Genomic DNA, 26,172 nt, shown 5'->3' with positions numbered 1-26,172 from the left:
TCAAATCCAGTTAACTACAGTGGATGAAATGTTTGTTCATTTTCCTCCGGCTGGCATCTTCCAAGTACTTTTCTCATTTTATTATAAAATATTTTGAGATTGCTTCTGCTTTGTATGCAACCCAGAAAATATATCTTTTTTTGATACCTGCAGTGCTACAATAATATGGTCATTTATGGCCATCTTCTTTAAAACAGCTAAACCGACAATATGCCATTTAAGAAAATATTACTACTGTGTTATACAGAAAGAGAACCAAGACAGGGAGGAGGCTAAGCTTGCCAAGATCAAACAAAGCTTATGGACGAAAAAGAATTTGCACCCAAGTCTTCCTAGTGCCGGCCTATCACCCCAACTAAGCTGCTCTAAGTCTTCAGCTGTCATCAAAACACAAGAAATAGGGGAATTAAAATACGGAAAAGTAAATCTGAAACTATGAAACAACAGCTGAGATCTTAAAGCAGAGAAATTATGCATTTGTATGCAGTTCATGAATGCATATAGTACAGATGCCTCTCAAGGCATCCATAGCATGTACAAATTTAAGGATCAATTTGATAAAAAATTTAAACTCTTTTGCATTTGAAAATAGAATACCTTTTTCATGTCCTATTTTTCTTGCATGATTCTTAGCCTCTTGTCAGACAAGCTCTCCTAAACCTGAATTTCAGAATATCTGTGCAGCTATTGAACTGCATGTAGTCTGCTTGTTAACAAGAAATGAAGCTGGAATGTAAGTCACTGCTAATTAAACTCATAATTACAAATGGAAGGTCAGACAGCAGATCCAAAAGCTGTTTGAAAATGTAATAAGACAAAAGAAAGAACAAACTTGCATGTAATAATTCTGCCTTACTTGGTAGACTGACCCATTAGAAGACTCCTCAGCTGCACACAGTTCTGCAGGCAAATATTAGAATAGTAAATGCAAATCATTTGAGTTTAAACTTAAACAAGTTTGTCAAGGATTAGTACAGGTAGGTTCTAAACATTACCTAGATTTCTTATTAAAAACAAAAATTGAGAATAGATTATTTACAAAGTTAGAACATGAATCATATTTTCCTAACCTGAGCTCCAAAATAGTTGCCACCAGTAGTTGCCTTCCCTTTTTCATACTGAACTAGATAACATATCTCTCCTCTGCCCCTAAGGGGTCAGGAAATCTGCTTGATGTGTCACTGCCTTGTCTGTGGATGTCCATACACACAGAAATCCTGAGATAACCACGACATTGCCTTTGTTCCCTGGTTGGAAGGTGGGGCACAGAGAAGATGAGGAGGTAATTTGAACAAATGGATTAAGAAGCAGCATTGAAAGATCAATGGGGAGCAGAAGCACCAACCACTAGCTACTGAAAAATTGAGGGCATCCAAGGAAGGTACACCAAATTTCCTGTCAACTTTGAGCTCCTGAGGGGATAGAGGTTGTCATGTGGGTCTCAAACTCCACGTTTGGACCCACCCCACCACCACGTGACACCAGGATGAATGATGGGCACACAGGACACATGAGGAACAAGGAAGCGCGTGCTGTCATTCCAGACCAGAAAGGCAGTGCCTCTTCTTGTTAGCACGCTTGAGATGAAGCCCTTGATGTTTTGAGAAAATCTAAGGAGAAGAATAATTTTTCTTTCCAAGTTAGGCATGTCTCTTACTTGGGATCTAGACACCTGGACAAAAAATCCTGTTTGGGATTTACAAAGTAACTGTCAGGAAACAAATACAGGTGGCAGATCAAAGTTGCTTTCTGCCATTCCTCCTACACTGGATATTTCACCTTTCTGTGAGCCACAGGAAGCCTCTGAAACTCACAGCAGGGTGGAATAGCCTTGTGAGACTTGCCAATGTCAGATATAAAAACCAAAAAAACAGTATTCCCTTATCAGCAGGCTTTCATCTGACACGATAATTCTAAAAGTCTGCCTTCCAACAGTTCAACTTCGCTTCAGTGAACGTCTCACCAAGCCCCTTCTAATAAATATTGTTTATGATTTCTATGACACACTTGTTTTGCAGTGAAATTGTGGAGGCAGTGATCACTGGGTTGATTGACACCTAGTTATTCAATCAAACATACTTCTATTTCACTAGTCACAGACCACACATGCCAAATTTGATACTGAAACAATTTCTATTAGGCATTTTAGAGAGGGCTTGAGAAGAAAATCAGTCTTGTAATGAAAATCTTAACTATGCTGCAGCTACTGCAGCATCATAATACTTATTTCTCTCCTGCTGGCAATTTGGAGGCAGCAGCACTGAACACCAGAGGACTTCTCTATGGAGGGAGAGATAACAGCAGACATTTACTGAAAGGATGGGGGTTGTTTTCTCTTAACAATGGAAGTGTACACAGATAGATTTGGTAGCTCTCAGCTGGTGAGCAAATATTCAGCTCTAGCTCATTGTGGCTCTTTGGGTGGGAAAAATTGATTTCACATAAGTGTTCCTTTCTGGGTTCATGAAAGAGAGAATGCAGGCAAGCTGAGTGGCAGAGTTAGGCAAAAACATTCACTGCACATCATATGATGTGAAGCCAGCTAGAATGGGGAGCTGAGGCACAAGGCCACGATTAATTCATGAAAGGCAGTATTTTACTTTTCTTACTTTCAGAGAAAAAATACTTGTTTTAAATCTGAAAAATTATTTTATAAGCTGTTTTGCCTAAAGAGTGGGGACATGAAAATCATAGCTCAGAGATGGATGAAGGTTCAACACAAGTTTCCAGAGAAACTATTTCTTTACCCCACCTCCTATCACCAAGGCACTTCAGGAATGATTTGGGAACCTAAACCACAGCATCCAGGACCACTTTTGACATCAGGCAATACGAACTATCCACACTGTGGCTGACAATACCCACTAGAGATCCTTGCCTCTACAGCTAAGTAGGTGGAACACAGGCAGCTAAGCTTCTAGAAACTTAAATTTCTTTTGGCATTTACGTTCTGGCACCTGAAATACACTGCTGATGTTTTCTTACTTCTACATCCTCAGCTTGTATTAGGGGATGTGATAAAGGGACCTGGGAAGCGGCAGCTATCATTAGGTATAGAAAGACATTTAATTACTATTCTCCAGTTGCCATCTCTAGCAGTAGAAGGGTGCCTGAGTTCAATACTTGTGAAACAATTCTGAGCAGGTCCTTTACCCAAAAAACTTATCTCCTCAAGATTCTTAGCAACGTCCTTTCATTTTAATAAGAAGGTGATTTAAAATCCCTTGTAAATGTTGTAACAGCTCATACTCAAAGGCCTCCTCTAAAAATCCATAGTTCTGCTCTTAAACCTCCTTTTATTCAGAGATTCTTCATGTAATTACACTGCAACTTTTGTCCTCCTCTGAACTTTGCTGAGTTTTGGAAAGTACTGATTAGACCAAACAGAAAATTTCTTCTGCAGTGAAAGAAATAGAACCTTCAGACATTTTTAAGAATATCATTAATCAAGCTTTCTGGATAGCTATTTGTTTCTTGCTTTTCAAGAGCAATTTATTCACTGAGCTTAGCCTTCTTTTCAGTACATCCAGGCATCATACATGGATAGTTTTATTCTACATAGTTACTCATGGTATTTCCAGAAATAACTTGGAGTACTTATTTGTGTTCCTGTTAGGACCCATTTATTATGGCCAAACTAACAGAAAGTGAATTTAAAACCAAAGCCAGTTAAGGCTTTGGCCTGGTATAATGATGATGATGGTATTGATGATGATATATTCACACAAAGCATTACATTATCCACAAATGAACATTGGCAAGCTAAAAATTGGAAATTCTGTTGAACTCATGTTTAGAAGAAATGGACCTATGTTCTTCTGTGCAGAAACCACAAGTGCCAGCCTCACCTCAGTGACAATTCCGTTTCAGGAAGAGAACACAAACATTTAGTGCCAGTCTTCCCAATGCAATCCCAAATAAGAGCAGCAGCTTAACTGTGCCACCCTATAACACCTGAAATCCTTGGCTCAGCACTTTCTAGAAGAGTCTGTGCTGCACTGCTACTGCTCCACTCCATCACTACCACATCAAACATGATATATCAGGCTCTAACCTTGTCAGCACTGAGTGTGAAATTTCAATGGCTCTCCCAGTACTTCACACCAGCGGGAAGGTGGAAATTTTGTCCACATTTTGTGAGAAAAAAAAAAAAGAAAAGCTTTGACCTTTAAATTTTCAGGAAAAAACCCTCAAGTTACACACACACACGCAACCAAACAACCAGCAGGACATGAGAGATCTCTCTTCTGGAAAAATACAGAACTAAAGTGCCATTGTCCCCTCCATCAGAACTGCTTGAGGGCTGTTGGAGTGAAGGTGAAGAGGGGGAGAGGAGAGAAAAACAGCTACTGCAAATAAGCAGAGTATTTTATTAGAGAGTTATCTCCTTCTTGCAAGAATGAGCACTGAAATGGATAATACTTTCCTGTGAAATCCAGGTTTCCAGCTTCGTGTTAAGAAGAGGCTCTTACCTTATGGGATTATCCATCCTTGATACTGTGAGAAATGCTGCTAAATTCGCTGTGTAGGAAGAGCACACAATGAGGGTGAAGAGCCACCAGCTTCCCATGACAATGCGCATCGCCACAGAATTGACAGTGGATTCACCCCCTACAAATAAACAGAGAAATGGAGGGTCTCTCAGCAGCTTCCATTTGCAATCATCCTCTGTGTGCCCATGTATGTTAAACCTTGTTGAGCTCCTCTCTGCTTCCCCTCCAGTCTGCCCTTTCACTGTGGGAAAAGCACTGCTGCTGTTAAGGCCGATAATTCACAAGTATTTTTTCCAGTCTACCTCTTGCCCTAGACAGTGTTCTAGAAAATCATCTTTCAAAATATTTTCCTTGAGAATTATTGAGGATCAAATCTAAAGAACATGAAAAATGTTCTAAATAAAGTTGAATGGTTAAGCACAATTAATATGCAGGAATTAAATCATTGTTCAGATTATAGTAATATTCTGTTTTCAATTACCCTTTCAGAATTGGAAAAAAAGCCCCACAGAACTGCCTAATGGTTTGTGTGCTATCTTTCTGTATTTAAATCTGCAAAGACTGAAGCATTGGTGTCATTACTTGTTACCCCTTACAAGATTTCAAATCATAAGATTTCTTTCCAGCAGTCTTCAAGCACAGTTATGCTTGAGTATCATTGGAGACTAAAGCTCACCATAGAGTTTGTTCTACTTACTTCAGCATGTTTGTGCTGATTATATTTTACTGCACTTAAACCCATCAAGGCTGCCACCTTAATGAGATGAGGGACGAAGTTTCATAGCAATAGGTTGGATGTTCCAGCTCAAGCTTTAGAAGCTTGCAATCACAATGAAAAAAATGTAGAAAAAAGTTAACAACTTTACCCATATGTCAGCATTCAATAACACCTGCCTTCCAAGAATACAACTAACATTCTAAATATGGCACAAAATCTGTGTGGGCAGATTTTATAAATGATTAGTTACAAAAATGACTTTGTTAATGGCAGCAGTCCTACTGAATTCAGTAGGATTTGTCCTATGCCCAGAGATTCCTGAGTGTAAAGTTAGTTACACACTCAGTTCAACCAACCAAGAGACAAACTATCTCGCATGAGTTCAAAAACATATATATTTCTAAGTCATGCATTTTTTTCATCAAAATGTACTTCACTGCTCCAGTGGATACAGAAGGTTGCACGAGCTGACACATTTCTATTTCCATTTATACATTAAACAATTAAAAAGGTGCTAGTTTCAGAGCTGAAAAAGTGTTGCAATTCTGCACCAAGCAGCTCTGTAGTTTATTTCCAATGTAACAATTTTCCCAAACAGTAAAACCCTGCCAGTGCTTTTTCTGGACTTAATGAGAGACAGAAAAGGCATAAAAAAAAGACATAAAGCCCCAGACTTGCCTACCTTTCCCTCTTTTGCTCATCTGGGCTAATAAAACACAAAACCTGCCCGTTCTGTTGCACCCTTATCCCCCTGTGGGCAGGACCGACTGTGCTGCCTGCTCTGCGGCTGCTGGTCAGTACCTTGCTGCACGAAGGCGCCGTACACGACCCAGATGGCGCTGTGCAGGGTGGAGGACACGGAGGGGCTGGGCTGCGCCGCGCCCTGCGCCCGCACCGCCTGGATGCGGTTCAGCACAAAGATCAGCACGCCCACGATGGGGATGGCCGCCGCAATGCAGGCCCACACCGCAAAGTCGAAAGGAGCGAAGAGGGAGAAGATGTTGATCTTCTCCTCGGGCTTCTTGATTAAGATGCCCACGGAATAGTCCATGTAGCGCTTGCTGAAGTCCACCACGCTCTCCCGCTCGGGCGTTATGGTGATGGCTGAGATGGCCAGGTCTGCCCTCTGCAAGACAAACGCAGCACATCACATCGCTCCCTGCCACCTGGAGTTTGGTCGGCAGGAGCTTAAGGAGAAGCTTGCTAAGAACCAAGTGACTCCATGCCTTTCCTTCTATAACTTATAACATTTAGATGCACTCATATAAATTCCCTAAAAATAAAACCAGGATCACTTTCACCATTTAAATATTAGTTAATTGCACTGGTCCAAAGAAGAGTAATGAAACATAACCTGTCAAGGTTCTCTTGAATGAGAAGCATGACCCTGACTCCTCTCTGGAAGAAGGGTAGCTTATTTAACTTTATCCCTCATTTTTTTTCCAAAGAAGGCCTAAAAACTCCAAACCATACTAACCCAGAGCAATGTAAGCAATAAAGAAAGAAACACCATTTATTTAGCTTGTGTATTTGTTAGCAGGGTAGCAAGAGCTAATGTTTGTTCTTCCCCCTGCAGAATTGCCAACTTTCCATATTCATGAAGAGATTTCATAGGACAACTGGGGAGAAGATTTTGTTTGTTTTTTAAAATGAATAAAGCGATGGAAAAAGCTCATAACAGGAAAAATGCACAAAGGCTACTTTGTTCCTGAAACTGCTTTGGCTTCAATATTTAAAACAAGCTGGTTTTGCATGCAGGTAATCCTTAAAGAGTATGCACACTTGATGAAGGGTAAGATAGGAGTTAATAAATAAGATTCCCAAAGCTTCTGAAGAGCTTCAATTAGATTTTCAATATTTTCTGTCTTAATAAAAAGAGGCCTCTTCAAAAAAAAAACACAGAATATACATTCAGTTTTCTATCTCTAATTGTGTTGGGAATGTAAAGCAAATATTAGACGATGGAGGTTTGCTTTGAAATCCTTTGGAATCTGTGGAACAAATGGTAGCAGAAATACCATTTAAAAATAGCATAATAGATATTTTATTGCTTCAAAGAAAGCAATTTCCAAAGAAATTTAACCGGAGTTCTTACCTTATTTTTAAATCCATTAAATTCAAACAGTTTATGTCAATGCAAAATAAGTTGAAAATTCTTTATGCTCCCTAGCACCAACCAAGAACATCCCATTATCACACACATGTTTGCAATAGCTTTAATTGCTTCTATTTCTTCCTAAACATCTCCTCACAGATACTGAGCCACCTATTTACAAGATAATGAGAAAGCTTTCACTTTCAGTAATAACCTCCACTGAAGAGGAGTAACCTTTTCTACAAAAAGCAGCAACATAGAATGTTAATTCCTTTGATTCTTCTTCTTGATTAACATTTGTCCCACATGAGGTTGCAAGAACATGAACAAAATACACTCATTTCATTCTCTGGGAGACTCCAACCTACAAACTCTACCCATTTACTTAAATGGATTTCAATTAACTTACTCCTAGATTTGCAATACTGTAATTAAGAAATTTAGTCCTGTCAGTTTTAAATTTATTCAATAATCTTGAGACCAGTTTAAATTCTGATCCCCTGTTACTGGGGCTACTTTTCCTGTTTGGGAGTGAAACTCATTGTCATTGCTCATTGGTCTTTATAAAACACATCATCACAAAATGACAGAAAGTTCCATCTACAAACAACTTTCAAAGACAAAATGATAAAAAATAAAACACTAGTAGTTAATATTTTAAGGAGAATACCTTACTTTTTCCTCTATTTTCTACAGTCATTCCCTCACACACACAAACACGACCTCTATTCTTATAGCAATGTAAACACATAGATTTACACCAATATAATTTATCTTGAGAGCAGCTGGAAGCAAATAAAACTAGAGACTCTCTAGTTCCTATCCTGCATACAGAGTCTTAAATTGTAGGTTATGTCACACTCAAACCATCTATAGCTCAGAAGCATTCTGCACTGCTGACTTCATCCTAATTCATTCTCCTGCAATTTTTTTAAAACGCAGCTTCTTCTGTGTGTACCTTGTTAATGAGTTCTCCAATCATGCCATTCCAGGAGCTGTTTTGGAGCTGGTGACCATACTTGCCATCAGGAGCTTGATATATCTCATACTTGAAGCCCAGATTCTTGGCCAGTGCATCCAGGACATCGATGGAAAATCCTTTATATCGTTTTGGCTGCCCGAGAATGTTCTCTGCCACCATCACAAAAGGCTCTTCCTGAGAACAAAACAGTATCTTAACTGACACTTGAAACAAGATTTTTAATTTACTTCTCTGAGCAAAAGAGTGTTTTCTGAGTTAATTGTGGACAACTTGGCACAGATTCTGAGACACCCATAACTTTCTGAGGCAAAATTTGGGATCCTGTGAAGCTTCCTAACCAGACACCACTGCCTTAGCACTTGAGTCCTATCCATAGCCTTGGTTTTCCCATAGCTCTTGAAAAGAAGCAGAGACTCCAGAATAAATTCAACCTCAGATTCAGAAAGGCATCTTTTATATACAAGGCCTCATCTTTTATCCAGGACACACAGTAAAACACAAACTAAAACTGCTGCAATTTTGTGAACATTTAACATTTTGAGAACTCAAAGAATAACCTTCATGGGTACTAGTTTCTGGAGTATTTTAATTTAAGGAGTCTGTTTTGGGACCAAGGAAATGCAGCATTTTGTGGTATGGTTTCTGCTGGGGATAGGTGTCCTGCTCTCCTGAAGATCCCAGGGATTTTGTTGGCACAGCCACTGCAGTTGGCTGCCTTGGTAGCCTGGTACTGTCACAGAAGGGATCTGCTCACCTCTCACACCAACTACAGCATAAATTGAGGAAAGAAAATTGGGGGCTGCAGGGAGTGCCTCTATATGTACTCTGAAGTACTGCCTATTTCTACCACGTTTCAGAAAAAGAGAGTTGAAAACAACAAAAATGTCATCATATTCTGCAATGTGTAGACTACAATATCTTAGCCAGGAATGCATTCAAGCCCTAATTTGCCCCTAATGTAGCACTTGGCGGACAGGAGCTCTTTACCACTCCAGAGTTTAACAGACAGTAGTCCCAAAAGCATAATGATTTTTTTGGAAAGATGACACCTTTCTAAAAGAAATAGTTTATCTCAATGGGAATTTATGAGCTTGATGCAAGAAACACTTGATTAAATTTTACAGCCTGCAGTGTACAAGAGCCAAGATTAGATTATCATAATTGGCCCATCTGATCTTAAAATCCATGAAATGCTGAAAACTGCCTATCCAAGCTCAAGGATGGTATCTGGAATGTACCCCTGTGCACTCAGGCCCTATGCTGGTTCTATGCCTGGCAGGAATTACAATGCAGAAAAACAGCATAAGCAAACAAACAAATGCTCTGTATCACTGACAGTGCACACTTCACATAAAACAATAAAGGGCCATCATCTATCTTCCTTGTTATGTAACAGATCATCCAAAAATACAGAACTGAAAATGATAGGGGAAAATACTGCGGGAAGTGCCCAAAATATTCAGTCAGATTGTTTTTATCTTGAGCATTTTGTTTCCTGAGCTCAGAAAGGATCATACCAAGACAGTCACCACTTTGAGGGTCACTCCCTGTAGGTCGTTGCCCAGACGCCGCTCTTGGAGGCTGCCGTTCAGGCCCTTCTCAGAGTCCCACGTCGCCAGCTGGAATAGAAAGCACCAAGAGTCTGAAGCACTGCCAGGCAGGGCTCCTTCAGCATTTACAAAATGTTTAACAACAGCTTGACCAAGTCCAGAACTGATAGAGGGAGGCTGAGAGGTGTGTGGCTTTCTTTAATGTAGAATCAGGAGGAGTGTGATTCAGAGGACAGACATCAACACGTGCCTTGCCTGAATGTATGTTCATTGATGGGTGCAATATAAATGCTCTGTTATCTGTGGTATTTATCATATCATTTCACTTAGTTCACTCTGACATTACATTTCTCCTCAGTAATTTATATTGTCCAAGGGTCCTCAGGATTACCTATGATTGTACTATCCCTGATTTCCCTCTCTGTTTAGATCCCTATTTTCACATACTTTATGTTTATCAAGCACCAACCTTTTTTTCCACAGCGTTTTAGCTCACCTACAGTCATAAATTCTTGACACAGGTTCTATGGTGTCAAACTGTCTCAACTCACATTTTCTTCAGCTCCTGTCTCAAGTCCTGTTTTCTCTGTTCCTGTCCTACATCTACCTGATCTCTAAAACAATTACAGCCTCTTGAGCTCCCAGGCTCCTGATGAACAAGTATCTCATATCTACCAGATATACCACATGCACGTTTTCAGGATATCTCCCTGGAACATTGCATCTAAATATTTTATTTTTCAATTAAATGTATCATTTTAAAAATTAATTTTACTGCATTTTCTGAAGAGAAATACAGTCCCAATTCAAAAGAACAGGTTCAATAGAAAAGTCAATTTTTAGTGACCTTTGGATTATTCAAACTAAATATGCTCCTGAGTCAGACTCCTTTTGCCTTCAAACAGAATCCACAGTGTCATTTTGTTCAGAAGAGACATAAATAGTATCAAGTAGAAACTGTTTTCTTATTTTTTTGTTTTTAGCTGTACTCTTAAACAATACTATGCTCACATATTTGGAAGCAGTGTTGTTAGCTGAAGGCATGCCCTGTAGAAATTAAACACAGTCCAAGATCTGTGAAATATGGATTCCTCCTGCCAGAAGCTAATTTTCATGTAACAAGTCAAAATCTTCTTGGAAAGAACTTATTTCACTGAAAATGCCTATGGCTAGATGTCTTACATGATTTACTTCTATGACTTCAGTTTTATCCTAAAGCCTCACAAATCAAATCAACAAATAAAATGTGATAGAAGAGATCTGTATAGTTTTATTTCTGGTTTGTTGCATTAAACTGATAAACAGGGAACTAGAAAAGAACAAGACATTCAGTGAATATTCAGCAACTATCACAACTGATGAAAATTATTCCAGTCACTATATCAGGAAAGCTGAGATGCAGGAGAGGAGAGACTTAAGGTAAACCTCCTTTTATCCAGATGACCTGGAGGATGGAAGGAGGAGAATGTATGAATAATTTTCAGCTTTCTAATGACACTCCTGGAAGCCAAAACATCTCAGACTGAACACTCTCCTCCTGTGATGGCAGTCTGGAGTGACAGAGGAGTGTCTGCACATCAAGTGTCTACAGCAACACAGGCAGATAAATAACTGTAGCCATGGTATCTTTTGAATTTGAATTTAGATGTTTGCTCTGAAATATTTCCAGATGTTCCTCAGCCCTTGCTACTGCCAAATGAGTGTAAGTGTATATAGCATCTATTGTGTCGCAAATCTGTAAAGAAAGCTTACTTTTTAAACCTTCTTTGTTTGTCCTAGGCATATGATCAAGATTTTTGCCAAAATGGCTTGCAAAATTTACAGGTGATGATTTAATATTCATTACATATGGGAAATGTAACACATTCAAGCTATACCTTCATCACTGGCGGACTGACACATCAATTTCGTCTCCTAAACATGCACCTTTCAAAATCTGATTTCATAAAAGGGCCCCAGACTTCTCAAATACTCTGTTTCATATTCTGCACTACCTCAAAGAGTTCCAAAAAATACTGGAAGTAAGATATCGTAAACCCATGATTTTTTTTTTTCAAAAGAAGAAGACAAAGATCCTTACTTTATGCAGCAGGGGTAAGTGCAAGGAGAAAGAGCATATTTTGCTTCAGAACAGTACTCCAGAGTACAAACTTCTCAGTCTCTTAAAAGCAAACTATAGAGATAAAAATCATAAATGGAACATATGGAAAATCATTTCCAGAAGGGCTTTTCCCTATGTATCCTTGTGCTTTGGAACACTTTAACACTGCATTTGTTAAGAACTGCGCCTATCTTCCACTTCTTGCAGACAGAATGTTGTTTATAGGTCTGATGTATTTACAGATATGTATATCAATTTGTGACAGCTGACCTGTCAAGATCAGTGCCTGAGAAGCTAATTTCCAGCATGGTTACACACCATGAGTACTGCTGTTAAGGCCATTAGGGTTTCATTCTTTGTAGAAATATGTACAAATTCCCTTCCAGAAATCTGGAGCTAAAGGTTATAGCACAGCCATCAGCTGATAGGAGATAAAGGGCTTTTATATCTGATTATAAGAAACAACTGCTTGCAGAATCAGCACTTGCAGGATGTGTTTAAAAAAAAAATCAATGGTCTCTGAAACATGCATTTAATGGCAGTCTGGGTGGGATTCTTTGATTCTCAAGTTACCTGATTATGTGACTTCAAGCTTTGAAATCAGCTACTTTATGAAAGATTTTCAATTTAAAGCTTCCTAGCTTTTCTTTCTGAAATAGCCCTGTTGCTGGGAATCCTCTAGTTCTAGCCATACAGCAGAAGCTAAACCATCCAGTAAAAGCTATCCAGAGGAAACAAATGTAGAATTCTGACAAAAAGGTAATTTGTTGGAAAATTCTGACTCAAAACATGCTTCCAATGTTAGTCAATATTTACTGCATTTTCAACTAGAACTGCGAGGAAGGGTTTGGAGGGAGAAAAGAACAATTTTAACATTGTTTTCACCCTCCACAAGCAACGCAGGATGAAACAAAGACACTTACTCAAAACACAAGCAAAACAAATGTCTGTCACAGGCCCAACCAAATGGAGATACAAATTATCCCAAACTCCTAGTAAATACAGTTGAAAACAGAGATTAGCAAAAAAGTGTTCAATGTGTTTATCAGTATTGAACGTGAATATCTACACTATTTTAGTTTATGATGCAGTAGTTACTGTCTAAATACTGCATGTCACTGCTATCTAACACAATTTTAAGTATGACACCATCCTAAATATGGTCTACTTTTCAGGAAAAACATGATTCACATAGAAATAAAAAAGATAATTTTCAGCAGATGCATATTAATGTTTGAAATGGTTACAATTTATCCAGAGTATACATCTTCTATTTTACCAAAACCCAAAAACTTTGGGTGACTTCCTTGGAGCTAAGGTTACACAATACAAAGAAAGTAAATTTGGGAATCCCTTACTTGAAATCCAAAAAACTTCTAAGAAACAGGAAAGTGAAAAGAGTGCAAGACAGGCAGTTCTCACACCACAAGACAGACACCCCCAGATCAACCAGAGCATATTTTCTGTGAACACAAAAGCTGTTCTGTCCATGGAGTTAAATAAATTAATCTATGCCATTTACAATCTAAAAATGCTTTTAGATTAAACTTAGACTCAAACAGATGTCATTTCAATGACAACTTGTTTCTTAACCTTGAACTCAACAGTTTTTTATGTCAAGTATGATGTCCTTCTACCATGTATGTGTATTTTACACATTGGTGCCTCATTCCTTTTGAGAGCCTTGCAATACAGCTAAAAGCAGATTTTAAGTGAACCTGATAATAAAACAACACATAAACAAGAAAATTAATGTTTACAGGAGACAAATATGAAATAAGGGAGTGGGCCATTAAATAAATGGAGTAAATTGGACACTTCTCTGTTACAGTTCTAAGGAATAAAAGTAGTTTCACTTAAATCCTAAAACAAATTTAAGTCCACTTAAAACATTTAAGTCCACAATTCCTTTTCAAATTAAGTATAGCAGTAATCTACAGAATTTTCTGCCATTCACAAGAAGGTAGTCGTAGGACTCACAGTTTGAATTAGTAGTAGTAGTAGTCAAAAACTCTTTCATATTTGTGCAATCCATAATAATATAAAAGAGGATTCAGAAAATGAAAAGGTATCAAATCTTTAACTTGCAAGCAAATCCAAACACTGATACAAAAAAATCCGTCAGAACTACATATTAGGAATATTCTAACATTTCTACTCTAAAACATAAGCTTATAGTCAATATAGGGATAAGATACTGGGTAAGATCACCAGATGAACTGATTTAAGATCCATTCTGTGATCCAGCATAACTCATCCCTGTTTGCAGTGAAATACCATCTACATCCAGACATTCTAGTCGGATATTTTGCATCTTTTTGTATTAAAAACATATCTTGCTTCCAAACATTTGCAGTGTGACTGGAATGCCTGTGCACCCACAGCCACAGAGAACTCCACAACATGTTAAAATTACAAAGCAGAGGATTGAGGAGCCAGTCTCAAACAGTACATGAACTCCCAATCTTTGGGTGAAAATTTTATGTCAACCTGCTCAATGCTCAAGAGGCTCAGTTTGCCATTAAGGGGCACCATAAGGACTGCATCTACTTGATAAAAGGTCAGAGAGGGGCAGGGAGACCATGGAAAGCTGCATAAAGTTAGAAAAAGGGCAGAGGGAAAGGTTGCCTCCCCTGGGGTTGCTTTGCCACTGCTCTTTCTACAAGGGGAACCTGGTTATGTGTCCAGGACAGCAAAGGACACAGATGTGGCTGTGGATGTTTTAATGAGTCTTTAAGAATGCAACACCTGCAAGGAGAAGAATTCAATTTATTCCAATTTTAGTGCAATTTTTTTGCAAATTTATGGTGCTATATGGACGATAATAAAATTTCTCCAGAGAATCACACGAAGATGAGCATGAGGCAGCAAGACCTAAAAATTACCAAGTCATTCTGGAGAAACTTGACTGCTTTTTCAATAGTACTGCAGAATTAATAGGTAGCTGAAATGAAGAGGACAGTATGCTTACATCAGAATTTTAGGTTTATTTCATACAAGGTCTTATGAACCCTCACCGAGGGCAATTTGTCTCCTGAAAAAAAGACAATACCACATAATTTACAGATTAGCTTCTATGGAACAATGGAGAATGATGTATCAAGATGAGAAGAAAAGTTCTGAATAGCTCATAGCAAGTCAATACTAAGAACTTCTTGACTTAATAGCTTTTTTACTGTTTTGGAACAGGAAATTACTAATTTTAAAATGTCTAAGATGCAAAGATATCTCAAAACTGGGGACTGCTGAAAATATATCAAACTATATCAAACAGTGAGAAAAATAAATAGGAGTGGTAAGAACTCCAACATGAAACAATAATATGCATCTTGCATAAGTAAAAGTGAACACTTATGGAACAGAAAAATGGGAAATAGGCATACTTCAACTGAAGAAACAAAGACAGAAATCAATGAACAAGTTGTGCAGGGTGACAATGAGATGCAAATGATGATGAGCTTGTAAAACAGTACTGCTGCACAAGTACCAGTGTGGTCCTGGACTCCACATCTCATGGCACAGGCTGGACAGAGCAGCCCCAACACAGCTGAGAAGAATGTATGGTCTTAACACTGTGGATGGCATCTGTCTGAACAAGAGTTAGGCATGCTGGAAGAATACCAAGGGAGAACAAGACGACTGCCACTGTGATGGAGGATTCAGTTCATACAGAAAGGATGAAAGATGCAACTGTGAATATTGAAGATAATGATAACCAAGAAAAGGGAAAATTAGAAACAAAACTAGATGTAAGGCAACAGAACGACTGCTGCAAACATATTGTAACCTACAGAGACCCTTTCACATGAAATATAAATTGTTTCCTAGAAACATTTATTCACTCTCGGTGAAGACTGTTAAATGAGAAATAGATAAAAGGGCAGGGATTTTTTTAGTATTTCTAAGCAAAACAATTTTTCATGGGAAGGGTCTGGCATATCCAGGATACGAGGTACATAGATAAAGGAAATCAAAGAACCCTCTGGTGGTTCTTGAATTCACCAGAGATACCAAATCCAAACAATTGTTTCACATAATTCTGTATCCCAGCCAAAGGTGATTAAGATGTTTTTTTCCCACATGGAACAATTTCATTGAAGTCCCAGAGTGCAATGTTTAACCTGTGATCCCCCTGTGTTTGCCATTTCCCAGGTGAGTGGATTGATTGCTATCTTTAAGGATGGTATAGGGGCATACTATCCACGAAGTTAAAATATACTTGTGTAGTTTTTTCAATGAATGTCATAATTCAGAATACTTGAAAACCTCAGCTACTTTCACCTCCAAAAGAAAAAACCATACCCCACTGCTGAAACAAAGCCATTCCTAGAACTCAGCCAGGGAGAAATTCTGTCAGCAGTGCACAGGAGCAATTTGAGGTTCCAGCCTACAACCGTTAACTCGGCAAGCCTACATAACACCACTGAGTCCCGAGAGCCACACTTGAAGTTAATTGTGCATAGACCTAGAATAGAAAATAGAGAAAGTTCAAGAACACTGAAGGAGGGATTTGAGTAGGAAAGAGCAATTGACCTGAACTGACTTATCTAAGGAAACAGATATACACCACTGCTTGCCTGAGCAGCCAGCGAGACAAATGGCAAATGTCTAGGACTGAGATACCACATGAAGTCTGCCCTTGAAGCAGCACAATGCCCTTCAAATACGTGAGGGAATGGGGTCACAATTAACAGAGAAAAGCAGCATTAACAGAGTTGCCACCATGTAAATAGTCCCACGAAACTCTGATTTAGAATTTAAGAAAACAAATCTCCAATTGTGCCAACAAAATGTACTTTGGCAAGAAGCTGCATAGTAACAAGCGGAGAATTTACACAAATTGGAATAAAAATTTCAAATTAATTCAAACAGCTTAAAACCAATGCAAAATGCTAAAAATTACATTGCATTGAAACAAAGTGCAAATTAGTATCAGAAGTGTATTTTTGCCTTGTAAGATCAATGACAGTACTTAACTGCTATTATCTAGAGAGTAACAGGGTAGTATATGGATAGGGAGTCTCTCTCTCCATGCCATTTACAACAATTCCTACCAAACAGGTAGGGAAAATATGACATTAGTTAACCCAAAACTGTAAGGCTAGTTTAGGACAGAGGACTGCCAGCAGAGGCTTTGCTAGAGGTACTTCAGCATTAATATTCTTACTCTCTAGAAGCCTGTGTATTTATTCAGGTCCTGCTCTTCAAATTCTGCCATTCACAGCAACTAACAATTTCCACCCTACCTATCATAACTCAGCAGTATCTTGCTCCATTTTTTATGGTCCTTCATTGCAGAGAATATAAAATATTTTGACATGAGAAGAAATGTTTTCCCTTACATTTTTCATTAGCCAAAGCTCAATTCAATTAAATGTAATGACCACACTATTAAAAGCCAACTACTTTACATATAATAGAGCTCTACAACATAAATGAAGATTAGACACATGATGCCTTATACTACTAACATTAAGGAAGACAAGGTATTCTACTGCTTTCTACAGAACTGTGATTGAGGAGTTTCAGGCAGAATTGAAGCAATGGGGTTTTTTAACCCTAAAGGTTTTATTAACACAGTGTCAGATTTCTTGGGAATAGATCAGCACCATATGCTTTATATTGCTTATACATCACATTTAATATTATGTTGAAGGGCATCAATTATGAGAATTATCTTTTTTGGTGAAATAAGATACTGCTCCACTATGTGGCAGATTGAGATATTATTTTGCTAGCAGGTAATGAAGCAGCACTGATACCAATTCAGGGTTGCTCCTCTTTCCATATTGTGATAGCTGGTGAACATCTCTGACCTCCTACACAACACAGAAAAACACCTGTGTTCTACTGTGCTGAGCCTGGGCAATGCTTGTCTGGGGCAGCAAATCCATACTTGGCAGAAAAAGGAGCTGAGAGGACATGACAAGATAGATGTATTCTGTAATTCATTATATAAAAGTATAAATAGGCCATCTTCAGCTCTGCTAGAATAAATTGCTTCAATTAATACTAGTCTTTGAAGGAGCAGTGACTGCAACATGCTGATGTTATTAGTGCAGCAACACAGGCACTGAGAAAGATGTAGTACTAAATGAAGCAATCATGAGAGTGATGAAAACAATATGAACAAGAATCTTATCCTCTGATGGCTTCTTTATGAAGTGCAGGGAAGTATTACTCTATCCCAAAATTTTTGTATTTGATTTCCCTGACAAAAAATCAAGATGTGGCAAAGAAGGTGTTGAAAATAAATTGGAGGTATTTTCTATGAGACTCTCACTTTCTATTTCTCTCTTGAAAAGCAGGCAAGAAACTCCACCCCATCCTCCTGCAGTTTTACCACTTTTCAAGGCTTTAAGATACAAACAATGCGCCATAGTGTAGAAACACTGTTGTTGAATCAGATGGCAGCATTGCCATAGCAAAAGATGTGAGACCAGCACCACAACTCTTTAAAAGGTCAAACAAATTAACTGTGAGGACCCAAGATACTGCTGAATCAGGCACTCCCCAGGGGCATTGTAAATTATCCTTTGATATGAACAACCAGGTCTCTAAGCATAAAATTAAAACTAATAAGTAATCATAAAAGTGAGACCCATCCAGGTATAAAGTCCTCAACAGCTGTCACAAGTTACTGGCTGAAAACACATTGCCACTGGGTTAACTATTTGAAAGGCAAACAAGCCCCTCTTTTTCCTGCAGTTTAAAAGACAAAGTCATTGTCCAGTAAAATCCAACATGTCCTGGACTCCAAGGATAATTTAAATGCTACAGCCAATTGCTGAACATCCAGAAGCTCAGGAATAGCTGCTTGTGGACAAAACTGAACCAATTCCCTTTACCACTACTCATTATGTGTAGGTAAAGTGGAAACAAATCCATTTCACACAGAGAACAGATTGTTTTCAAAGCTCCAAAAAGCTTTTTGGTAGCAAATTACTAGCTTTTGAGAGCAGAACTATCCTTGTTATTTATGCAATAGTGACCTGAGCAGACTGTTTGTAAACAAAAAACCCTCATCATGGAAAAGTTGGATCTAACAACAAATACAAACTCATGCTGATTTCCTATAGGTTCTTGTCCTGCTCTATGGAGTGTAGTAATGCCAAATAATGTCCTGTTGTGCTGTTCTAAGAATTTTACTGGGAAGGGAAAGCAAGGGAGGCTTGCACAGCTGGACAGTTGTCAGGATCTGTTTTTCAGTCCTTCTACACAAGAACTCTGCACGTAGGAATTAACAAGCATGCTACAACGGGCTATATCAAAACTTCTCTTTTTTGCCATTCTTTACTGTGTTTCTCGGCTACTATCTGAGCTCAATGCTTTTGATGTCTCACATTTAAGAAACCCACCCATATTTCTGCAGCTCTAACAACAGAACTTTTGCTAGCCTGGCCCCTGAGGTACAGACCACTGTGTGAGATTTCACCAGCTGTGATTTTCAGCTTCTGAAGCCTGGCCACCATGAATCACTTTCTGATTCTGGTTAAAGGCACTGAGTCATCTCAGAATGAAAGCAAAGTTCAGTCCATTCTCTGGTATCACCTATCAAGCCTGTTCTCGATCCTGTATGGAAAACTGCTCTTCTCTTAAACTCCAGACACTTATGAAAAGCTCCACAACATCAAAAGTAATTTTTTGTAGGAACTTATTTTAAAAATAAGTACTGGCATTATCTAATTACCACATGATATTTTGTCTGCCTTGATATAACAAGGGCAATGTTCTAGAGAAAAAAGGTAGCCACTTTGCATTTTAGTTCAAAGGCTGTGGATTAATAAATGTAATATATAAACCAAACGGAAAATTTAACTACAAAGAGGTCAAAGTCTTAGATGAAATGTTGAAACTTAAAAATGACAATTAAAAAACTCCAATATTATTTTATCAGAATTGTTGTTAAGACAAGTTAACACTCTGTCTTGTCAGTAAAAACCCTAAGTGCCAAAGCTTCCCTACTAAAGATTTTAAGTGAATTTTGACCAGCTCTGGTTATTGGCATTGAAATCTACATCCATATCTATGGAGCACTGAAAATTCTTGTAATAAATTTGAAAGTTTCATTTTTACTGAACTCTCCCTTATTTTGATCTTTACAATACGATTTCATCTTTATCCTCACTACTCACAGAAAGTGACACAAAATGGCTTAAATGATTTGCAGATATTTTTTCCCTCTACAACAAAAGCCACCGAGTAAAAAAATCATAACTTGGTGTTTGGCAATGTATAATTGTCTCTCCAAGAAACAGAACTGTAGATAGTATTAAGCAAAAATATGAATTTTCTTCTCTGTAATGATAGGCATTTAATGGTTTTAATTAACAACAAGCTATATTGAGACAGCTTTCAAAAATATATTTATCCCTTGGGCTTTATTACATACATAGAACAGGTTTTGTAAGGCAAATAAAATCAGCTTGCTCACAAAACCAATTAGCCAAGAATATACAAACACCAGATCCACAGATATTATAGTTTATATAAATTATGTACCAATTGCTAAGTATTCACAAGGAACATAACAATACACTTAGCTAATCTTTGTATAGTGTTCTTATAGAAACTGTGGTAAGCGTGAAAAATACTTTTCCATGTTACTGTTTGCAAACCTTTTGTTTACAGCCTATTGCCCTGCTTCATTTTTTCCCTGCTTCAAATCAACATTCAGGAGAATTTTTAGCTTTTAAAAAAATACTGGACAATGAGAACTTCTTTGCAATTTTGCACACTGACAGACAGTGCACACAGGGTATATAAGAAAGATTACAGTAATAAATACTTTCTCCCAGCTCCACAAACTGCCACATACCAGCAAAACTCCATCACTAGAAAGGATGTGGTAATTTCAGCAAAGTAGTCAAAGGTAAGAAATAAAAGCAGGTAAGAAATACAGCTTGTACTATGTGTAATGCTTAAAAGCTCTCCTTTCAGATTCCCTACTGCAGCTTTAAAAATAAACACTGATCTCCAGGAAGCTTTATTAGAGTTCCCTACATCATTTGTTTAGGAGGATTCAATAATTTAGTAGGTTTATGTAATTACTCCAGAGCTTATTTAATATTGCACCTGACGCATTGTTGTTTTCCAAGTCTTGAGAAAAGCTTCTAGAAAGGTCAAAGCTGATCAAATTAGAAAACAAGATGTGATTTATGTGTGGTCCAAACTTCTCAGAGGAGGGAGAGAAACAATTTGGGCCCATGGAGGGCCACAGACAAGCAGCAGAGTCTCTGCTGAGGGAAAGGCAGCAGCTCTCTGGGAATGACCCAGCGGTCAGACCTCATTTGAAGATCAGCCTACCTTAAAACATTACAAGATTCATTTCTACACTCTAAATGGCTCGTGGTCACTGCAGGGCAGGTGGTTTTTCAACAATGAACAGCAGAGCATTTGTACACAGAATTAGGGCTAAAACGGGCAATGCCCTCAGAGAAATGCGGATACAGAAATATGGCAAGGAATTACCACAAACATATCTGAGGAGGAAAAAACCACACACATTACATTCATTAAATCCCTTTCTTACTGCCTTAACCTGATATTCTTTCTGTTGCTATGGTGATTGTTATCCAGCCATTTATACATTTAAAGAAAAAAATCAGTATTCCCTCTCATGAAATTCAAAGTGTGAGAAGTATCTCCTTAATGCAATATAAAGACTATTTCCTCGGTGGACCCATCAGGCATTCATTTTCCTAAGGTCTTCTGAGTCCATTTAAACTTCTCTGTTCCACACATTTTGTGGCAATGAATTTCAAAATATAAGCAGGCAGTCTCTGAAAATGTACTTCCTCTTATAGGTTGTAAGCTGCCTACCAGTTCACTTTATTAAGTATCATCTAGGTTTTCATTACAAGAAAAAAAAGAATAATTCCTCCCATTTCATCTTTTAATCTCTTTATTTCCTAAGCACCTAGACAGACTCCCCTCCTTTTGTCTGCTTACTGAGCCGAAAAATTGTGGCCTGTATGTCTCTTCATATAAAAGCAATCTGATATCTCTCATCACCCTTCTCCCTCTTGCATATTTTCTAGTTCTTCCATATATTTTTTTGAAAGGGGAAAAGAAAGAAAAATCACCAAAAAAAACCCTCAACTCAATCCAAATTATAGAGACAGGCCAAAAACCAGCCGATGGAAAATTGGAAGACTGACTTAGGAAAGACAACTTTTGAGGGCATTAAGCCTATATTTTAAAATTATCTTAGAAGAGTTGCCTTTGAAATCTTCAACACTGTATTTCAGCATCAAAACGCAGAAACAGCTGAACAAGGATAGTAGAAAGCAAATGTCACCAATAGAAATTGTATATATTTAGGTAATATATCCTTAGGAAATGGAAAAGAATTTCTTGCCTACTACATGAACAGTAAAATTTATTTAATGTTTCTAGGAAAAAACACTTTCATTTATTAAAGAAAAAATACTAACACCATCCATTGTATTTGTTGGGAACTCTTCCTAAATCCCTTCCCTGGCATAAGCAGAAGATGGTACATACAAAGTAGAAAGCTATGAGCCTGCAGTAATCCCCCTCCTCTCAGTAGGTGTACAGTAAAATAATTGTTAGTAATTAATGCCCACAGCTTTTCATAAAGTTAAGGGGAATTTGCAGCAACTGCTGAATTTCCAGTATTTCTTTTCCGTAAAGTACATCAGGCTTCCACAAGTGGTCCAGCTAATGGGGGTTTTTTTCTAAGTCACAGAATTGCCTTATAGTTCCCAGAATATCTCAAGGCTACAGACTTTGTTCACAAATCAAATTAATTAAGGGAAATTAACAGTGTGTTAATAATTATGTGGGTTTGTCCACATCTCCATGGCAAAATATTCCCAGCTGCTTTGGAGCAGGCTTGGGACAAGCCCTGGTGGCTGAAAGGCCCTACAATCTGCTGGCTGCCCATCAACTTAGTAGCTTGTGATACTTGAGTGAAAACTTGGCCATTACTGAACTCTCAGGGCCTGCATTAGAGACTGACAACGAGTTTCACTGCAGACTTCAAACTGCAGCAGCTGCAGGGAGGGATGAATGAATGAATGGGTGACAAACACAATCACCACATCAGCCCAGGAGATGCTAATAAAATGCTGCTTATTAGCACTGCCAAGGTAACAGTTGAGAATCTGTGCTCTGATGGACCTACAAAATTGACACAGTCCAGGATTGGTAAGAAACTCCAATAGCTGAGGTCCTTACAGAACTGGCAGCTCAGACCATACAAAACCACATCTTTTCATTGCTCAGAAGCAGAAGAAGGCCTCCTACACTGAGGGCTGCCAGCCTTGTACCAGCACAAGTACACAATCATTTTTAGATTTACAGGAGGGGAAGAAGATTTGACTCTTTCTCATCCAAAATACATTGAAAAGCCTGAAGGCTAGAAAGATGGGTACCCCAGGTCACAGACCCTGCATCCCAAGAGTGACAAGATGCAACTCTTCAGGAGGTCCTTCAAAAGGCAGATTAGAGACAGCTCCCCCAGCGGGTGACTTTTCCTTCACCCCGCTGAGTAACACAGGCTGAACCTAAGATCATAAATGAATTAGCTAAAATTTACTCCTGTAAAAATATACCCCTTCCCACATTCACCTAGGGCTCTCATAAAAATGGCATTTCTTCATGTCTCCTTTAGGAAGCACCCAGCTGTCATTAAATATACATATATGATCTACATGACATATGTAGACAGATATATATGTATGTATGTATGCATAAAGAAGCCTGTGCAGTTATCCCTCATAAGAATCTGTCTGAGTTTAAATTGCCTTTCAGTACTAAATGTCACAGTCACTATGGAGAGCTACAATTTCAAAGAACTTTTAGGAGTGAAAATATTTTTCTCAATATTCCTAACTAGTTTTCATAGTTTTTTTAACCTAGTTACTTGTTCTTTTGAGATGCTTTTATCTCCTTATGCCAGTTCTCCTGGTCTTGAATTGGCACTGCTTCAGTTAGGAGAAAGAATATCAGATCTCTGAAAAGCAGGAGTTGGCTGTTAATGTGAATAAATCTCATGTTAATGACTTTCATCAGGACTTTGGTCTGTGTTAGTCTGGCAACATTAGAGAGGCTGCATGTGCACACAGAAAATCAAAGAGAACCAAGGCTTAATTGTATAATGGGCTGCATAGCAACATGTCAGAACCTTTTGGTTGAGGAGTCTCACAAGGCTAAGAGACCAGCAATCACATCAGACAATGACAGCCACCAGCACATCACCCCTAGCCCCTAACAGCCCACCATATCAACACAGATTTCTTCACAGGCACGTTAAAGGTCACCTCGTGGATGCTGGACAAAGTGCTGACACTACAGCTCATGCAAGATTTCACATTCAATATTCCTCAATAAAATAAACTGATACTCTTCCCATCTCTGGCAGATACAGCTTAGGATCTGATAATCATTTCAATGATGGTGTGTAAATTACCACAGCAGAGTCGCTATTAACGTGTTCCAGGCTATCACACTAAGTCAAAATAAAAAGACTAACACCAGACTCACATTCTGATCAGATTTCCTATGTAACAAAGTAGTTGCAGATGAAAAAAATAAGGTAAAAAGGAAAAGAAGGTGTATTATACCAGCTTTCTTGCTCTTGACAGATTTTGTATTTTTAACTTTTTCCACTGAAGTGCAAAGCTAAATTGAAGCCTGCCATGAATACATTCAGGAACGTCAACAGATCTGGACTCATTTTGTTTGTGCTGACCTGTGGTCCTAATGCTTTTTGTTGCTTTATAATAAACACCCTATATGTTGCAACACAAACCAAAGGTATCTACCTTTGGTAGATACTATCTACCTCTCACTACTACCATTCCTGAGTCATAATTCCTGATATCCATGCTCTAGATCTTGTTATCTTTCTTCCAGGATACTTGCCCTAACATAACATGAGCAGGAAACTTCTCAGCCTTACTGCACACGACACCATTCCAGCTGTGGAACTGCTCCCCAAGCAGTGGCACTCATTCCATTTGTTTATGTATGACCTACACAACTTTTGTCATGGACAATAAAAGATTCTGGCTAAGCATCTGAACGTCACTAAATTTGGATCAGTTCTGTTAAGGCTGTCAGCCAAGTGGCTCCCTCAGTTTAGGGAGTGCCTTAAGCTCCTGCTTACAATTCCACCCTGCCTGCCACTAGGGTGGAATTAGAAACAGGAGCAGTGCTTCATTTTATAGTTCAAGGGGCAACACTATTTCATAACTAGTCCAAATCCAACATGAAGATGGATTCAAAAGTGAGGAGAGGAGAGTGAAATGGGGAAGTTGGAGCCTTAATTTTTCATGAGAGGATTATTATGAAATATTACCAGCATATGATATATTGATATGATATGTGCAGTTCCTGCATTCCTATCAGAATGAGCAACAGTTCTTCCACTGCTGTAACAATTTGATTTCTCCTGGTTTCAACACTACAGTGATACTGGAATTGATTTAAGTGCATTAATGCCACTGGAAGTCATAAGGGCTTTTGGCAGAACCTATACAATGGGAAGAGATCATGTGTTCCATTATGCTGATGATGTTGAAAAGCAAAGTGTGCCAGCCGGAACCCACCCCACACAACCCCAAACCTTTAATTAAGAAAGCCTGATATTAAGTTGTACTCAATTACAACATCTGTAATTTGCCACTGTGCTCCCAGAGCTAGTCCATATGCTTGTGAGGCACCTTTTCAAACCCTCTTTTGGGCACACTATGACTATCATACAATGCACTTGTATTATAATTAAATTTAGTATAATTACTTTACAGAGTGATCAGTGACAGTCTATTGTTCAGGAAGAATTAATCCTTTGAGCCTTCCAACATCATTTTAGTTCCTGGTTCTAAATGAGATTTCAAAGAATGTAATTTATAATAACCAAAATCCCCAATGCATACTTTAATATAGCTTTCCTTTGGTACAGCAGCTCACTAGTAAAATGCTTCTGAGTTAGAGCACTCCTGGTGTACTGATTTACCTTTGCTGCACAGGATCAAACAGGGAGGAAAACAAGCAGGAATGCTTCACTGATCACCTTGATGCCTTCTCTTCCTTCCTCCTTCCCAAAACATGGGTGCTCTAGAACCCTTTCAGAACCAATTCCATTACTAAAATAGAATCCTTCCCTAGGAGAAGGGTTGCCTTTCCAGAAGCAGCCCAAGAAATCCTCCCATCTGAAACATCACTAGTTCATGAATATATTTAAAGGAGGTGTGATGACTGGACT

At 38.4% G+C, this 26,172-nt stretch overlaps 1 protein-coding gene across 1 annotated transcript in view; it reads right to left on the bottom strand.

Annotated features, from left to right (window-relative positions):
- GRID1 (glutamate ionotropic receptor delta type subunit 1) overlaps window positions 1-26,172 on the bottom strand; it is a 485,687-nt gene that overhangs the window by 44,857 nt on the left and 414,658 nt on the right. Inside the window, exons 9-12 of the mRNA XM_036385574.1 lie at window positions 9,806-9,907; window positions 8,265-8,462; window positions 6,013-6,337; window positions 4,473-4,611 (exon numbers count right to left, since the gene is read on the bottom strand). Of these exons, the coding sequence (XP_036241467.1) occupies window positions 4,473-4,611; window positions 6,013-6,337; window positions 8,265-8,462; window positions 9,806-9,907 (764 nt within the window). The remainder of the gene's footprint in view (window positions 1-4,472; window positions 4,612-6,012; window positions 6,338-8,264; window positions 8,463-9,805; window positions 9,908-26,172) is intronic.

Source organism: Molothrus ater, chromosome 8, assembly GCF_012460135.2.
Source record: "Molothrus ater isolate BHLD 08-10-18 breed brown headed cowbird chromosome 8, BPBGC_Mater_1.1, whole genome shotgun sequence".
NCBI classification, from domain to species: Eukaryota; Metazoa; Chordata; class Aves; order Passeriformes; family Icteridae; genus Molothrus; species Molothrus ater.
The sequence above is the reverse complement of the archived record's forward strand: the minus strand, read 5'-3'. Positions and strand labels throughout refer to the sequence as shown.